This window comes from Panthera uncia, chromosome D1 (assembly GCF_023721935.1).
Source record: "Panthera uncia isolate 11264 chromosome D1, Puncia_PCG_1.0, whole genome shotgun sequence".
NCBI lineage: Eukaryota > Metazoa > Chordata > Mammalia > Carnivora > Felidae > Panthera > Panthera uncia.
Window position 1 is genome coordinate 81,356,992 of NC_064808.1, and position 18,485 is coordinate 81,375,476.

The window sequence follows — 18,485 nt, forward strand, 5'->3', positions numbered from 1 at the left end:
TATGGGAGTCCTATCCCTTCCTGTTGGGTTTGCAGTTGATGACCAGTGGTAGGCATGAGAGCTCACCATGCTGGCCTCCCAGCTCCACTGCCAGTGAGGTTTCCTCTATTCAGTTTCACAGGAAGGGTAGCAAAGGTGCTTATGTTGGGTGACCAGGAGCTGACTAGAATCTAAGAAAACAGGCTACCACTGAAGTGATTTAAGTTAAAGGTGATGAGGGCCTGCATCAAGGATAAGGCAGTGGGCATGAAGAGAATGGGGTATATTTAAAGATGTTTAACAAGGGGAAGTACAGAGGTGGTAAAGGTTTGATTTGAGGGTTGAAAGAGATCAGTGTACTTCCTCTACTCAGGTTGCTCACAGTCTAGTGGAAAGAGACCAAATAAATTCACAGTTTTGGTAGACTTTTAGGAGCAAAGAGGGAGGGCATAGAGCAGTTTGGTAGTTTTTTGTCTTTGTTTTTGTTTGTTAATCTTTTTCCTTGTTTTAGCTATTAATGGTGGCAAGAGGTGAATTATTCCCAGAAGTGGAATAAATAGAAATTAACCAGGCAGCCATAATAGAGTTTCCAGACAGAAAATAACAATGCAAAGGCTTAGAGGCCTGAAGGCTCCATGAGGCTATCCAAAATAACTGGTCAATGGGATTACTGTTGACTGAGGTATGGAAAGCAAAGGCAAGAGATGGAGCCCAATTTAAATGTGTGCTTGCAATGCTTTGACATGTCTGAGTGGAGAGCTTTTGGTAATGGATGAGATCACCCAGCGTTCAGTTGTAGATAAGAGGACTAAGAATAGAACTTTTCAAAATCAGCCATAAGAGTGATTTGAAAAAAGGAATTAGTGAAGGGAAAAGAACAGAGATCCAATAAGTAGACCAGAGTACAAGGGCAGAGAGAATGGTCAATAATGTCTAGTAGAGGTCATGGAAAATGGAGACTAAAGAGAGTGGATTGATTTTGATACTAGGATAGAGGTCAGTGGTGCCGTACAAAAGACACAGGTTGCTCTCTATTGAAAACATTCTGACTTGGTAGGGAGTGGCTTATGATCAACAATGGGGCTAATTGAGGGGTAAGCTAAATGAGGGAGGCTTTGGAAACTGTTCAACTCATGTGGAAGGGTGTGAGTTGTCCTAAGAGCCAAATTTGAGGTTTCAACTGGAAGTTCAGAGAATTTTTCCCCATTCTGTTCACGTCTTATAGTAAACATTACTTAATATTTTGTGTGATTCTTTTTAATAAATTTTAAAATATTTACTGATTCCATGTGTTGTTTTTGGACCATAATCATATATGAGTTATGAGTTATCTGCAGTAAAACTCTAGATGTTTATAGACAGATTTTTTAACAATAGGTGATTTATTAAAACAATTTATATGGGCATGCTTATTGTATATAGATGTGTTTATTTTGTTACAGTTGCCTTCTGATGCTTTTAGAATTCCTTTTTTTTTTTTTTTCATTTAATGAGAAAGTGTTGGGGTGTGTGTGAGCATGTGTGTACGCAATGTGTGATCACATGTGTGTTCCTAGCAGTCTAAGAAAAATTAATTGTGGGAAGAAGTGTATTTTTCACTTTACTTAGATATATAACACTGCATTTGTGCCATGGGTAATGTTTTCTCATCCAGTGCTGTGGGAGGAAGTCAAATAAATTACTTAAAACAACAAGTGACATAACACAAGCACTTTAATATACCAGAAGTATTTTTTTTCTTGTTTTACTTTTAAAGTGTTTGAAATATGGATTTCTGAATGGTATTGGTGGGTCATGGCAAAGTTTAGCTTGTTTAATATCACCATATTTAAATGCTAGGGTGCCATTTCTATCCATTCCTTCCATTCAAAAAACAACACTGTCTACATTTTTTTTTGTCACTAAAACCCTATAAACTGTGGATGTATTTGTTATTGGTAACCTATCCCTTAATGTTTGTATAGAAATTTGGGAGGGAATGAGGATAAGAAGGGTCTCAAGTGAATTATGAAATTTTATTCTTTGCTTTAAAAAGAAATACTTTAGAAGGGGAGAAATAAATATATCTTATTCTGTGTAATAAAAATTTTAAAGATACCTGATTTGTTATCAAATATGTCACTAGCCAGGAACTTCTGCATTGGCTTTCATGTGCCAGGGGAGTCCTGGAGCAGCAGAAGTTGATAACCTTTCACTGAGGGCTGTTCTGAACAGTTTTGTATATTTACAGTTACAATTCTGCTTTCCCATCTTTTTTCCAGCCGCTATTTAAATAAGGCTTTTCATATCTGGTCCAAGAAAGAGAAATTCTCATCCAGTTTTATAAACAATGTGATATCCTACACTGGCACAGAACATTCTGCACCAGCCTGGATGCTGCTTTCCAAGATTGCTTGCTCATCACCCAAGCTGGACTATACCAAAATAATAGAGTCCTGGGAGAAAATCAGCAGGTTTGCATGCTTATAATATAGTTGTTGATAGACACTAAAGATTCTTGGAAACAAAGCTCATGCCTTAAGGAAGTGGGCGTTTCCTAACCGTTTGTATACACAGGTCTTTAAATTCTGGCATAAAAACAAACATGAAAAATAAGAATCAGTTTTAAGCTTTCAGTTTTACCCTTTGTCCAAGTAAATTAAGTGCCTTAATGCTCCTACAACTTGACTCCTAAACCATGCTTCCTTACATTCCTCCAGTGTTAACAATCCAGAGAGTATTTTGTTGGTGGCAGTGTTTATTTGTATGTTGATATTCCTTATGCCCTTTTCCTAGTCAACAGAATCCCAATCCAAACACCTTAGGACATATTTTATGTGTTATTGGGCATATCGCAAAGCATCTTCCTAAGAGCATGCGGGACAAGGTGACTGGTGAGTGTGTATTGGGGAATCTTGAAAAAGCTTTGCCTCTCACTTTAAATATATTTTAAGCAGTTAAATTTTGAGGGTTTTAATTTCTTTTTAGATGTGGTCAAGTGTAAGCTGAATGGATTCCAGTGGTCTCTAGAGTTGATCAGCTCAGCTGTTGATACTTTGCAAAGACTCTGTAGAGCATCTGCAGAGACACCAATGGAGGAACAGGTACACTAGAAATTCTCCTGGATATGTTTGTTGTTTATCTGTACTTGGACATGTTACTCTGTTGTGAAGTTTGAGGAGTGTTCTCGGTGGAGAACCTATAAGAAATGGGTAGTCCCCAGCAGCTGATACTACAAGGAAACATTTATGTGACAAGCAGTTGACATTCTCTGAGAAGATCTTGGCTACTCGTGACACACGGTTCCCTCAGGAAGTCACCACCTTGGTTCTGGGTACAAGTGCCTTCTAGGAAGGCATGCCTTCTGGGCATATATTTTCTAATGAAAACTGCGCAGCTATTTCTTAACAAGTTGTAGCCTGGATGCTTACAATAGCTTTGTATCTCCTCCTCCTTCACTTCTACCTCATCCAAGAAGCTTAACCAATGATTCTCCACCTAAGCAGGGCGTTCCCTCGAGATCAGAAGATTTCTGATCATTTGATAGGTCATTCTCCTGGAAAATACCTGTCCTGTTACTAGAAGGCTAAGTTACTCTAACACCTCTTGCTTTATCAGAGCCTACAACTGATGTTCTCTACAGATGCATACACACAAATCCAAACCAGGGTTTTGTGTGAGACAGAGCATTACTTTGACTCCTTAAAAAGGTATCCATATCAGTTTTAATAATAAATTATCTTACTGCCATGTATCCTATTTTTATCATGAAATATACTCCTAGACAAAGCTAATCATAATGAAAAATTTTAGGGCTCAGGTGATAAATGATGATTTTAGAAGCCAAAGGTTAATTTAAATAATCGCTGGAATATATTTAAGTTTCCCAGAATAAAAATACCTTTGCTTCATCTGAGCTACCCAGCTACATTCCTTTGCTTCCTTTTCTTATATAAGTTCCTTAAAGAGAGTCCTTCCTTGATAAGTTACATCTTCTATTTGTAGGAACAGATATAATAAGAAAGTATATTATAACTTTTTTTTGCTTAGGACTTAAAACAGGTTAAAATGTACTTACCTAAAAATGCCCAGCTCTTTCCATGTAAATGGTGTCTGGTGTTTTCCTGGCATGTTACCTTTTGGCTCATCTGATGAAAGGGATGCTTGTTTTGTTTGATTTTTCTAGCCGTTTATCTCTTGATCCAAGAAAAACTTTTAAATAAGGAGCATTACCTAAGTAGGGAGCATATTTGAATAGCAGAAAACAGGTCAAAACAAAGCAAAAAGGTGGTCACAAAGAAAGAATGATATAGGAAAACTGGGGAAAAATTTATATGGCAGTCTATGAAACAGTCATCCCGCATTTCTCAGTGGCACACATCTGATTAATGGCAGAGCCATGCCTAGAACTAAGGCCTCTGATTGTCTTCCCAGTCTTTTCTTCACCAGCACTGGCTAGAGGAAGAGTGATCTATAGTACTTGGGGGGAGTCAGGGCCAGAAGCCACTGGCTTACTCACTAATGGCCCATAGTCGTTAGTTACATCATTGTTAGAGTCTGTGAGGAAGACAGAGTTATCTTAACATTTAAAAATTGAGAACTAGAGGGGCACCTGGGTGGCTCAGTTGGTTAGGTGTCCGACTTTGGCTCAGGTCATGACCTCAAGGTTTGTGAGTTCAAGGCCCGCGTTGGGCTCTGCTGACCGCTCAGAGCCTGGAGCCTGCTTTGGATTCTGTGTCTTCCCCTCTCTCTTCCCCTCCCTGACTTGTGCTGTGTCTTTCTCTCTCTCTCAAGAATAAATAAACATTTAAAAAATTTAAAAATTGAGAACTGGAGAGAGATTATTACTATGTTAGAAAAAAGGCCACAATTGTAGCTTTGGCAATACCACTTCCCTTGGTAGTAGACACTGGACTAAGGCCCTGAGATTTTCCAGAATCTTAAGATATTTTATTTTTTTAAACACCTTTTTAACATTTACTTATTTTTGAGAGACAGAGACAGAGCACGAGTGAAAGAGGGGTAGAGAAAGAGGGAGACCCAGAATCCAAAGCAGCCTCCAGGCTCTAAGATGTCAACCCAAAGCCTGATGCGTGACTCGAATCCACGAACCACGAGATCATGACCTGAGCCCAAATCGGATGCTCAACTGACTGAGCCACCCAGGCGCCCACAGAACCTTAGGATATTTTAAATCTGTGTGACCTGGTTGTTTCCCCTAAACATACTTCTCTTTTTCTTTTCTCTATAAATGAACATTCTATATTTTACTGCAAAAAACAATTGCCCAAAGAACAGATGATCAGGATCTAGCTCAACAGCACTGTATATGAAAAGACATAGGTTTGGAGGCATTGTTGCTATAAGCTTGGTACCAGTTAATAGTGTTTTGTGACTGGGGCACCTAGATGACTCCATCAGTTAAGCATCTGACTCTTGATTTCAGCTCAGGTCATGATCTCACAGTTCATGGAATTGAGCCCCACGTCACACTCCTCACTGACAGCAAGGAGCCTATATGAGATTCTATCTCTCCTTCTCTCTGCCTCTCCCCTGCTTTCTCTCTCTCTCTCTCAAATAAATAAACTTAAAAAAATAGTGTTTTGTGGCTATTGAACAAAATCTATGAGATCTTGGACTGTATTAATGGAAATAGTGTCTATAGTAAGAGGGGTGATGGCCCTCTTTATACTGGTAAAATCTAAGTCATATGCTGTTTAAAAAAAAAAGTTTATTTATTTTGAGCCAAAGAGAGAGCATGCACGCTCAAGTGGGGGAGGGGCAGAGAGGGGGAGACAGAGAATCCCAAGCAAGCCCCACACTGTGAGTGAGGAGGCTGACATGGGGCTCAGTCTCATGAACTGTGAGATCTTAACCTGAGCCAAAAAAGGGTCAGATACTTAACTGACTAAGCCACCCAGGTGCCCCTAAGTCAGCATGTTCTAATTTAACTCCAGTGGCAACTCTATAGAGAAATGTTGATAAAATTGAATATATTGATGGGAGAGCAATTTGATGAGGTGATTACAAAGCAGGTTGTATAAGGAACAGCTAAAGGTCCTGGGTATTTAGCAAGAAGGGAACAACTATGTGGGATAGGCTGCCTAGCTAAGTTGAAATACAGGAAGGACCATAAAATGAAAGAAGAATTAAATTTATTTGGCATCACAGAGAACTGATTTGGACCAATGACTGGAAATTGCAAGGAGACAAATTTTGGCCAACCAAAGAAAAGCCATACAGAGGTCTGCATACAAAGGAGGGATTTGCCTCAAAACATGTCCTGGGTCATTGGAGGTGTTCACAGAAAAACTGAACAACTTGATATGAATCCCATGTGGAGAGAATCCCAGAATTAGATGACCATTACAGTTCTCTTCCAGATTCTGTTATTCCAAAAGTTTCTAGTCCAACCACCCAGCCCAGTTCTAGGCTTGAGGCCTCACATAAGTTAACCTTTGTCTTCTTGCCAGGGTAGAGCGTATGGATTTCAGAAGCTCTCTTGCCCTGGCTGTGCAACCTATTAAAATCTTAAGTGCAATAATTCTTTAAAAAGTAATAAAGACAATCATTTTGAAACATTTTAGGCCAAGTCAGACTAAAAAACATTTGGATCATAGTGAAAGTTTCCTGCAATGGTAAACATTGAACACTGTTTTGCAGTAGTGCTGCTGGGCCCCAGCTCCTCGCTGACAGTGTGGAACCTGCTTGAGATTCTCCACACTCTACCCCTCTCCCCTGCTCGTGTTCTTTCTCTAAAATAAAATAAATAAAACAGTGTCTTCCTAAGTCACCCACAGCATAATAGGGCAGACACACATGGAAACAGGTGATTTCAACATAATATATAATATTAGGAATAATATAATCATTCCTAAAAGAGAAGTGAGCATAGGGTAATATGGAAGTCTTGGGTTGGAGCCACTTAGTTCAACCTGGGTATTTTGGACTGGCCTCCTACAGGAAATGTAGTTAAAGTTGTAGAATGTGATTCAGCTCCCTTGCTTAGCATAGAAGTGTTGTGTACCAGCTGTGGTGACCCCTTGAGGTTATTTTAACTAATAAAAAGCACTGAAAACTTGTCTTTAAGGAATACATTTCAAAACGATAACAAATGTTTTTTTTTATTCCATGTCTTTAGAAAATATACTATTTACTATAGTAGTTACTTCACCATCTACACATACTGGACAAATTGTGATGTTTTTCTCTATTAAAGGAGCAGCACTGCTATTACAGAACTCTTATCAGTTAGGGCGCTAGATCTTCCCAGATATTTGCCTTTTGCTCTTAAAGGGCACATGTAGAAAGATATGATATCTACACACACACACACACATACATATTTATGGCATCTATATATGTGTGTGTATGCTGTATATATGTACTGTTCTTTGTAAATTCTGCTTAGTCCTTATAGGCAGATTGCTAAAAGAGCAAAGATCCAAAAGCATGATGGCTGAGGCTTCTCATAAGGCTTCTTATGGTTTATGCCTTTGAAGACCATAGAGTTTCTTCTGAGACAATTGTTTCATGGACAGTCTAGTAGATGTGTGGGATCCTTCAGAGATTACCTTTGACTTGCTGCAGGAATTACTGAAGCGGGTGTGTGGGGATGTCCTCTCCACCTGTGTGCAGTCTCTGTCCAACATAGTTCTGAAGGAAAGTGGCCCTGGGGATGTGGATGAAGACCTGTTCGTAAGTAATTACTTTTCTTAACTATTGTTTTCCTTTATATCAGCTGGGATTTTCTAAAGATGACTTTCTAATGTGTATTTTTAATACTATTAGCAAGAAAAGGATTTTTCTAGCCTAGAGCTTACTCTTCTAAAAAGAAGAATTTCTGTGTTGGTGACCGACCTATTCATTTTTCTCTCATGTTCTTATTATCTGGGGGAAAACTTGATGGGATATACTTCATCCAGTTAGAGCCTGTGAGGTGCCTGATCCATTAGGGAAAACACAGGGCATATTATGAAATAATAGGGCAAGAAAAGAATAAAGTGAGGGTGCTCCTTGTTCTTTTGGTTTGTTTGTTCAATATGTTTTTAAATTCTAATGTGTCTGCTAAGCTGTTTGAATATCAGATTGTAGAACTAGGGAATCATGTGGAGCCGTTCTGAACCATGCCTATAATACAGTAAAATATTTGACAACTAAAAACACAAATAACGTTGGAGCAGCAAGATTGGGTGACATGGCACCCTGCTTTAGAAATTTTGTTGGTGCCAGAGAGTCCTGTGTGCCAGTAAATGTGCAATTTCCCGATTCACGTAACTGACCATCCACAAAACATGTTGCAGTCATTCTGACTCCAACATCTGACACTCAGTAAAGCAAATAACGAGCTGCTTCTTCATGCTCTTCAGTATAAGCCATCATTTCACCAGAACTGGCCATTTTCCTCATCTGTTCCTCTCCTCTGTGCTTGCCTGCTTTGCCACCTCACGTTTGTACCTTGAGACCAAAGACTATGTTGAGATTTGTGACAAGAGACCGGTTGTGCTGAGGCATTAATGTGAACACTTCAGTAATAAAACTATTATCAGTAGGAATCCACACATTTCAGTGTAGGGGGCTGTGATGTGTAGGATGGCCCCATCCCAAGCTTTCTAGAGGGTCTTGCACCTCTAATTTGAGCAGCTACTGCCCAAACTAAGAAAAATGCTTGTCATGACCAGAGAGTTTTTCCTTCTAAGATTTTTCTTTTCAACTGTTAAATATGTCACCAAAATCTACCTTTCAGTCAAAATATATATGGAGAAGTTTTGCCCTATATAATATTGTTTACTTCACTCTTCTTTAAATATAATGTAAGTATTCCTTTCATCCACTAAGAGATACATGTTCAGGATTTTTTAAATATCATACACTTACTGGCCTGAGGAAGCTAGCACTTACACATTTTTGATAGGAGTCTAAATAGTAAACCAATCAGGAACACCCTTTGGAAATATGTTTTAAAATGTAAAACAACTTTATGCCCTTTAAACCCTAGATTACTTCTAAGGAAGTGGAACAGTACTTAAAGGTGCAAAAGTGTTCCTCAGAGGGAATGCAAACAATAGCAAAGGATTAGAAACAATGTAAATGTTCATTAATAATGGAGTAAACTATGATAACATCATAGTTTTTAATGTACTTATGTAGTCATTAAACATATTAACTATATATATTGACATAAAAGGTAGAGTGAATTTTAGCAAGTAATGACTAAGTTTTCACAGTGACTATTTTTATGAAAAAAATGGTTGTTTTAATTTGGGGAACAAAAAAATATTGACATGTCTTTAATCTAGCTAGAGTTAATTTTTCTTTTGCCTTATTATATTGCAAAACCAATTGTTTTTTCAGGTGAAGTACATTTTTACCTTGGGAGATATAGCCCAGCTTTGTCCAGCCAGAGTGGAGAAGCGAGCCTTCCTTCTGATTCAGTCCATCCTCGCTTCTTCTGTTGATGTGGATCATTGTAAGGCACTTGAAATTATCCTCTGCATGTGCTATCTTAAGGCGGACTTGGCCCCTGAGAGAGATACTGTAAATAAGTCCTCTTTTCCTTCCTTGTAGCAGCATCACCTCCAGGTTGCAGTGAAGCCCCAGCGTTTCAGCCACTCTCCCAGGTCAGAGGCTCTGTCATGCCTTCCGTGATCAGAGCACATGCCATCATTACCTTGGGTAAGTGGGAATAATGTGGGGAAAGTATTGTTTGTTCAGTTTAGTTCCATAGGTAGCTTTTTGTCTCAAATAAGCCAGCCTTAGTAAATATGTTACATACACGGAGCTAGTGTTTATTCTAGCTCTTGTGAATTTGGAAGGGAATTCTGATAGCAACCCCCAGCTCAGAGGCATACCAGAGTGCTGATAATGAGAGCCCTCAGTTGGCAGCTACCCTAGATGATCAGACTCAAGGCACTCCCTGGAGGGAGCTTTTGTTTTTTATGTTAATTTATCACAATTATACCTGTCCTGTGGGTTGTTTTTTAATACTCATAATGCAGCACCATAAAGTCTTCATCAAGACACTACACTAATCAGAATCAGGCGCTACATTGATTTCTGGGAATGAAAAAATAAATTTGCAGTTCAGTTCATAAAAGGAGATAGTTTATCTGATACTTACCAGAACTGGTAGATGAGCTATTAAACATTTCCCCATGGACTCAAATTGTTGTTAATCTTGAAAAGGTGGACCTCTGTGCTATACTTTAATTTTTTTTTAAGTATAACTATGTATTTTATGCTGGATAGGATTTATGAAATTTTTTGTAATAGCAGTTATTTTTCAAAAATCTAAGAATTGTGAATGAGAGCAAAACATTCCCCAGGTCACAAAAAAATACAAACCAACAAAACTCAACAACAGCCTTCCTTCTCCTAACTGTGAACGAGAAATAAAATGAGGTGGTTATTCTTTCCTGTTTGCCTAGCTCAGATTGCGAATTCATTGCTAAACTTTTTAGCTATTAGATTTTGTTAGTCATTTTGAAGGGAAGTAGATAACTCTCAAATTCAAATGTTGACTTTAAAAAGAGGATAGTTTTACTCCAGTGAAGGAACATCTCTTAGTGTATGTCTCGTGGAACCCTGGAGGGGCCGAGGGGTCCCCCACCCCCCCCCCCCCCAGAGCGGGGGGGACATTATTTTTAGGTATTTTGAACCTCCTTATATTTAGTAGTATGGGTTTGTTTTTTATTTTGTTTTGTTTGTGATTATTGACATGATATTTTAACTTTGATCAAGTAAAATCCATAGCAAGATATATCTGGAGAAAATTTAGGCATAGAGTTATTAGAGTCAAGACATCTTCATCTTCTGTGACAGGTAAGTTGTGCTTACAGCATGAGGATCTTGCAAAGAAGAGCATCCCAGCTCTTGTGCGAGAGCTGGAGGTGTGTGATGATGTGGCTGTTCGCAACAATGTTGTCATTGTGATGTGCGACCTTTGTATCCGGTACACCGTCATGGTGGACAAGTACATTCCCAATATCTCCATGTGTCTGAAGGATTCAAATCCATTCATCCGAAAGCAGACACTCATCTTGCTTACCAATCTCTTGCAGGTATGTATGAGAATTGGGCCCGTCATTTTTTTTTCCTTCCACTATTTCTTCTGGTTTCAAGGAATATTTGAGTAGTATAGGAAATGTGCTGCTCTGTAATAGAATCAAAAAATAATCAGCCTGTTCTCTGGTTTAAAATATCATTCTACTGTTCTGTACAGCCTTCTTAAACAGATTGTTACTTCCTAATACTTGTTTTGGGTGTATGTTCAGATATCCCATCAGCCAAAATGAAGTTTCATGTTTGCAAATAAACTCCATGCAAGGATTAGCCTGCTCAGTGGACAGTAGTTCTAGTTCCGATTCTGTCATTCTTGACTTTGAACAAATCAGTGCTTCTCAGACATAACTTCTTCTTTTGTGAAGTGAGGATCATATCTGCCCTGCTGTTTCAGAGTTGCTCTGAGAGTCCAATGAGACATTTTAGTGGGCAAAAGAGCTTCGTGAACTCAGAACTCTCAGCGAACAGAGCATTCAATGTTTTTCTTCCCACTGAGAACCTATGTTTAGCCTATAGTGAGGAAGGAAATATTTGATCTTTAAAAAGAAGGCATTTAACCAAGTTGTATATCTATTCTAGTATGTTCTGTAGGCTTATTTTTTTACGTGGTTGGTTAGGTACCTGACGAAGGCACCATTGGCACTCTCCCTTTTAAAGCCATGTGCTTTGAGTCATTTTCCTAATAGAGTAGATATGATGCTCTTCTACCCACATATCCTTCCACTTCTCTTCGTGATTAACAAATGTATGTGCTTTCAAGATGGTTGGGAAGTGAGTGCTAACAAATTGCGCTAATGTGCCGCAGACAGACTGAGTAGCTGACAGGTGTGATGTTAAACAAAAGAAAGTTAACAGTTGGTTTTATAACTGAATGCATTTAAAGTTTGTATATTACAATTCATCCTTAAACATTCCGGTTTCTCTTCATACAGGAAGAATTTGTGAAATGGAAGGGCTCTCTGTTCTTTCGATTTGTTAGCACTCTGATAGATTCACACCCGGACATCGCCAGGTAACTTTCCTCACATGTCAGATAATTGAACGATTTACCAAATTTCTGGTATATATTAGATTTCTTTTCTCTAAAATTTGTTTAGAGTTGAGTTATTTAGGATTTAGTGAGCTTTTGATAGTTGCCAGGAAACTAGCAGATTTTTAAGCTATATAACAAAGCTTTATTTTTTTATGTTTATTTATTTTGAGAGAGAGAGAGAGAGGGCATGCACATGCAAGTGGAGGAGGAGCAGAGAGAAAGGGAGAGAGACAATCCCAAGCAGGCTCCATGTTGTCAGCGCAGAGGATGATCTGTGATCCCGAGATCATGACCTGAGCCAAAATCAAGAGTCGGACACTTAAGCAGCTGAGCCACCTAGTGCCCCAACAAAGCTTTATTTTGCACATAAATAAAAAAATAAATAAATCGCTCATCCAGATTGACTATTAAATAATCTCAGAAATTACTACATTTGCTAACATTGTTGATTCTTCCCTAAAGGAGTAATGAACAGCAGTATATGACTTTGTCATAGTAAATTATATGGAATTTTAGCCATTAACTGTTGACTTAACTGTGTTGATTTCTAGGCCAATAAAATGTCAGTTTTGATGGAGTTAAGGCTTTCTTTAAGTGTAGAAATTATAAAGAAGAAATTCTAGGAATTAAGATAATCACACAGTGTAAAATGAGATTATACAAATTACAAGGCTTCCCTATCAATTCCCAAGGAATTGGAAGGGAAGGGAATTGCTTTGTCACTTGTTAATTCCTATCATTCTATAATTTTTTTAAGGATTTATTTTCAAGGGGATGAGAAATGATCCCACAGAATTAGTTAACCTTGATTATGTTGCATGAATAATTCTTTTTAAAGCAAGTCTGCAATTGGAAAATAGAATGTTGAATGCCATGGCAAAAGCTGCCACAGTTGGGAAAAGGTCTTTATAGAGTTCATTAACTATAAATAGCTTATAATAATGAGTCCCTCTGCTTCTAAATATGGTCACCAATGATTTACTCTGAGTTCCATGGAAGAATTTCCGTTCAGTTTTCTTTGGGTATAATTTTCCAAGAAGGAATATTTTACATACTAAACTAGTAGAAGGTTAACATTCCAATTAATGCTATCTAGAATCAGAAATAAAAAGCTAAGACTATTACTTTTTCTTTGTGTATATAATTGAGAGAGAAAGGACCAAAATAGCGATGCATTGCCCTCTCACCTTTACTCTGCTACCATAAGATTGGCTGTCATGGCGTTCTCTATACAATGTGTAGCCCAGAAGCTGGCATAATTAGAAGTGTTGAGAAGGTTTTCACATGATGAGCCTGGGAGGTAAGATTGGTTGTTTAACTTGCACTTTTGGGTTTACTTACTTTTCTCAGCTCCTATGCATGTATGTTAACAAGAGCATTGATCAGTATGTAACATACACAGAACCTGTTGTATAGGCGATCAGAGTATGAATCAGAAAGAAATTAGAAAACCGGATAGGTAATTACACCATAGTAAAATTATCAGTGCCTCTTACAGTATTTTGATACTTCTTTTTTAAGTCTATTTTATCCCTGTATTGTGGGTGTGTTTAAACAGTTGTTCAAATGTGGGTCCTGATTTTCAGCTTTGATAAGCTGATGACTACCTTTGTTAACTGTAATTTAAATTAGTCTCTTTCCCTAGTTTTAGGTCAGGCCAGTCTGCTTACATCAAACACATTAGTTTTTCCATATGTATCTACTAATACAGATCTTCCAAAGAGACTAGTGACAGAGCCTGTTGCATTTATTTCTGGCCCAGGAGGATTTCCTGAAGATTCTGGCATGAGCAAATTCGCATGACATTTTTAATTGGTCATACACACCCACAATTTGGAGGCTGCAAAATTGTATTGATGTACTTTCCCCTCCGCCTGCAAGGTGGTGTCCTTGTGGTACAGCATTCACAGATTGAAAGGTTACAGGCTGGTTGTTTTGAGGTTAACTGGGCAAATGCTGCAGAAGTGCAAAAGACGGCCAGAGAGATTCAGGGTAAGAGAATGACTAAGATAACGGCCATTGAGATAGAAAAGGAAGTAAAGACAGAGATTGTTTGGTTTGGAGGAGAGGAAGTGAGTACCTAGAGGGCTTAGTGAAGCTGTGGAACAAGAGGAATGGGGATGAGGTCAGAAAGCTGGAAGGATATGTGTATGTGATCATGAGGTAGATTAGCTGACTTCAGAAGTGGGTGTTCCAGGTGTAGTGACATGTTCTGGATGGGGCTGCAGAGTAGGTTCCCAGAGCATAGACGTAAGGGTCACTAGAGCCGATGTAATCAGAAAAACAGAAAGTTAGGGGTTAAATGAGCCCATCTGTAGACATTGAAGATGCTCTGAGAGATTGTCTTGGTCAATTCAGATAGTTACAACAAAATACCACAGACCTAGTAGCTTATAACAACAAAAATTTCTTTCTCACCTTTTGGAGGCTGGAAGTCTGAGACCAGGGCGCCAGCACGGTTGGGGTCTGGTGAAGGTCCTCCTCCAGATAGCTAGCTTCTGTTTGTATCTTCACATGGTAGAAGGGATGAGAGATCTTTCTGGGGCTTATTTTATAAGGACATTAATCTCATTCACTAACCCCAAAGGCCCAGCATCCTAAGACCATTTCCTTAGGGTCTAGGTTTCCAACATAGGAATGGGGCAGGGGTGGGGGACACAATATTCAGACCATAGCAGTGATGCTGGGATCTGGAATGGAAAAAACTAAAAGTAGGAAGTGGTTACCAAGCAGTTGGGGGGCAAATAGATAGCCAGAGCCTCTGTAGAGAAGGCTCTGTAGAAAAGGTATTATTACATGGACCAGGTGGAGGAAGCCAACCCACCATTCCCTCTTTCCTATACCTTCTTCAAATAGCCTTTTCTTCAGAGCACTTGTGGCAGCATATTTGTATGTATAACATCTCTCTACCTGCTAGAATATAAGCATCCGGGAGGTGCCAAGATTTTGTTTTGTTGACTGCGGTATCCCTAGCACCTAAAAGAGAGCCTGAGACTAAGTGGACCCTCAATGAACATTTCATAAATGAATGAATGAAAATATTATGACAGGGGAGCGGGGGTAGTGGGTGTGGGAATATGGTCCTCCTTCCTCGACTCTGGCATTTGGGAGAAGCAGCAAGTGGCCTTCCCTTAAGAGGACTGTGGGAAATGGTGTCCCCAGAGGAAAGCCAGCCCTGACTTGCGAAGAAGGGAAGTGTGGAGAGGGGAGAGAGCTGACTCCTGGGAAGTACAGTATACACTGTGGAAGCACTCAAGGCCAGGGAAAGGAGCCATGGGAAGTGAGATGAGGAGAAAAGAAACAGAACAGTATAGGGATGTGAGAGAGATGAGGAGGACTGGGTAACAAGGGGGCCTGGATTTGGGGTGTAGCCAAGGAGCACATAGATGTGGGAAATTACTTACCTCAGGTTTCAAAGAGAATTCTGGCATAAGTCGGTCTGAGATAGACCATGTTGTAGGCCAGATCAGGAATAGGAGTCCATGAACAGTGGCCTTTATTGAACAGATAGCTGCTTCAGAATAGCATTTGGCATGGGAAAACATCTGAAAATAGTCAGATTTTTATGTTCCTACTAATACTGAAAGTGGAAGTAAGGCTGTTTGAAATCTGGATTTGGATTCTTACTAAGAGAGTAATAATTGTTTTCTACAAGATTATTATGACCCAGATTTAGCTGGTCTTCTATATAATACAATTAATGCTGTGTAAAATGTCTACAGGGTATCCCTGAATTGGTGGTGTGATTACATGCTGTTTCTTTTAATTGTCCTGAGGGATGAGAAGTGGTGGGAAAGGATGCTGAGATCTTAACTTAGTGCGGTGTCTTTGGGGCTGTTGAAGCTTTCCGTTCCAGGTACCTGAAGAGTGCTGCCTTCTGCCACTCTAAAGGAATGCTCCAGGAAGCACTGCTTGGACTGCTCATTTTTTTTAACTTTACAGCTGACAAACAAACAAACAAAAAAATGCAGAATTGTCTCTCTTCCCCAGTTTGTCAAGCTAGTAAGATCTGTGAGTTTGATCCAGTCAGGGATGAAATGTACCCTTTTAAGCCCCAGTAAATGCAGCAGCAGGATTAGTGCTGGATGTTACCCCATTGACTGTGGTTTCTGGCTTCTCATGATGCAGAGCCCTCTCACTCTGCTTCCAGCCCTGAGCATGTGAATCCTTTGCATAATTTGTTACTATTAGATATATCTGTGTAGTTGGTTAAGCCAGTTATTCACTAGGGAGTAGACTGCAGTATCTTGCCCATCAGTTAGTTCCCTCTCCCAGTATGTATTCTTGACCTGAACTCTGAGTAGAGGAATGTTTGACATCAAGTTGAAGCCCGTAAGTTGAAGCTCAGAGCAGCCCTTCTTCTTGCAGAAGAGTTCCTGGATTCTGTTTGATCTTATTGTCATGTGAATGACTTCAAATATGAGGAGAAAATGCAGGTAGTTGTAAGAACTGCTGTGCCATGGAAGGTTAACCGTAATAAGACACTGCAGAAAGTGACATCTTGTTGTTTTGGAGGGAATAGTTTTTGTTTACTTAATGGTGGTCACAAATGGCTCCTAGATCAGTAGGTGCTTCTAGCTGGCCTTAAGTGAAATTCTGCTTGGGAGATTCCCTTTATGATACAGAGTTGTACTTGTTTTGGGTTCAGAATGTCAGGCTGCTCCCTTATTTCCTGGGTGAATGAATAGATAAAGTGCTGCTATTTACAGTGAAATTTTTACCTAGGCTTACTTCAACATCGTTTTTGGAACTACCTTCTTTAAGTTTTAATTGATGGTGTGCTTTGAATACAGAGTGATTTTAATATTAGCCTCAGAAGGATCATTAGGGGAAGGTGAATCTCCTGCAAGTCCTATGCATTCCAAAGCCAAGAATTGTTTTGGGTCATCCTTGTCACTACCACCCACCCTTGAGAGCTGAGTGGTGCCCCTGTGCAGGTTGAAATTGCATTTATCTCTGAAATGAAATTAAGACAGTCGTCTGCACAATCTGAATGGATCAGAGCCAGCCTTGCACCACCCCATACTGTTCCCTGGGCAAACTCTCTCCCCTACTAAACAAACTGTCTGAGGCCTGTAGTTAGATAGCCTGCCTTTGTCCATGTCCATTTGACTTTGGAAACTGTTAGTGTTTTGCTCTTCAGGTGGGTGCGGTGCTGGTGACATCAGTATCTCATGTTGGATGCCTCTCCAAGATTTGGGGGCACAGGAGAAAGGAGAGTGCCCAGGGCTTGCTGATGAGTCCAAAGCTCAGTGAGAGCCCTTCGCTATCTGTGCTGACCCAAACTCTGAGGCTCTTGTAATTAATCCCAATTCTTGAAAAAGTCCCAGTTACTAAAACAGGTTTTGCTCATTATTGTGGGCAACAAACCTCAAAGTGGGGTGGGGAAGCCAAATATTCATTTTTTGGTGGTGGTTTGTTGTTGCATCAGCCATGAGGACCACAGGGTTTTGCTTAAAAGAGCAATTTGGGGGCAGTTGGTTGTTCTCCCACATTTGAAGTGTAGCTGAATAATAACACCTTGTTAGAATTTTGAAAGGAATCCTTGTAGAAAAAGCCTTTATGCTGACCTTGGATTCAAAAAGGAGGCTGTTGAGCAAGGACAGACAAAAGAAGCTAAATTTGTATCTTGCTTTTGATCTGAATGAAGCTGGGTATTGGGATAGATTACATATCCCTTTCTCTTATTCACATCTCAGCATTCTTATGTAATTTTAGAGACTGTCTGCAAACCGCAAACAGGTCTCTTTCTTCTGTTTCCTCCTTCTTTGCAGTTTTGGGGAGTTTTGCCTGGCTCACCTGTTACTGAAGAGGAATCCTGTCATGTTCTTCCAGCATTTCATTGAGTGTATCTTCCACTTCAATAACTATGAGAAGCATGAGAAGTATAACAAATTCCCCCAGTCAGAGAGGTTAGTGAAGCTCTTGGGAAGGGCTGGGTGAACGGACACAGCCCCGGCATTCCTTGTGGTGGCCTTCCTTCTCTTGGCCAGTGACTCCAGGCAGTTCACCCATGCAAGTAGCATCCTAAAGGAGGTGCCTCTGGGAAGCACTGTCTGTCATCTCCTCTGTGCACTTATGTAAGCCTTGCGTAGACGGCTTTTAGGATGCTGCAGAATGCTGTAGAAAATAATGTCCTTGTACCCTTGCCCACGTGATGTGTGATAAAATTGTCCCATTTTGCTATAGAGAGAAGCGGCTGTTTTCACTGAAGGGGAAGACAAACAAGCAGAAACGAATGAAAATCTACAAGTTTCTTCTGGAGCACTTCACAGATGAACAGCGATTCAATATCACTTCTAAAATCTGCCTTAGTATTTTGGGTAGGCCTGGTGTGTTTGGGATAAAGTATATGTTTCCAAATGAAATACTGTGTGGCTAGTGCAGACCAGCAGCAAATGAGACCCTCGTACTGTGGGAGGACCCCGTTTTT

The 18,485-nt window shown here is 39.7% G+C and overlaps 1 protein-coding gene across 1 annotated transcript in view; it reads left to right on the forward strand.

The window, feature by feature from the left end:
• Nucleotides 1-18,485, forward strand: part of NCAPD3 (non-SMC condensin II complex subunit D3) — a 46,257-nt gene that overhangs the window by 15,034 nt on the left and 12,738 nt on the right. Inside the window, exons 8-17 of the mRNA XM_049654037.1 lie at nt 2,241-2,432; nt 2,755-2,852; nt 2,947-3,062; nt 7,549-7,656; nt 9,313-9,427; nt 9,526-9,633; nt 10,780-11,018; nt 11,952-12,031; nt 17,827-17,964; nt 18,242-18,375. Of these exons, the coding sequence (XP_049509994.1) occupies nt 2,241-2,432; nt 2,755-2,852; nt 2,947-3,062; nt 7,549-7,656; nt 9,313-9,427; nt 9,526-9,633; nt 10,780-11,018; nt 11,952-12,031; nt 17,827-17,964; nt 18,242-18,375 (1,328 nt within the window). The remainder of the gene's footprint in view (nt 1-2,240; nt 2,433-2,754; nt 2,853-2,946; nt 3,063-7,548; nt 7,657-9,312; nt 9,428-9,525; nt 9,634-10,779; nt 11,019-11,951; nt 12,032-17,826; nt 17,965-18,241; nt 18,376-18,485) is intronic.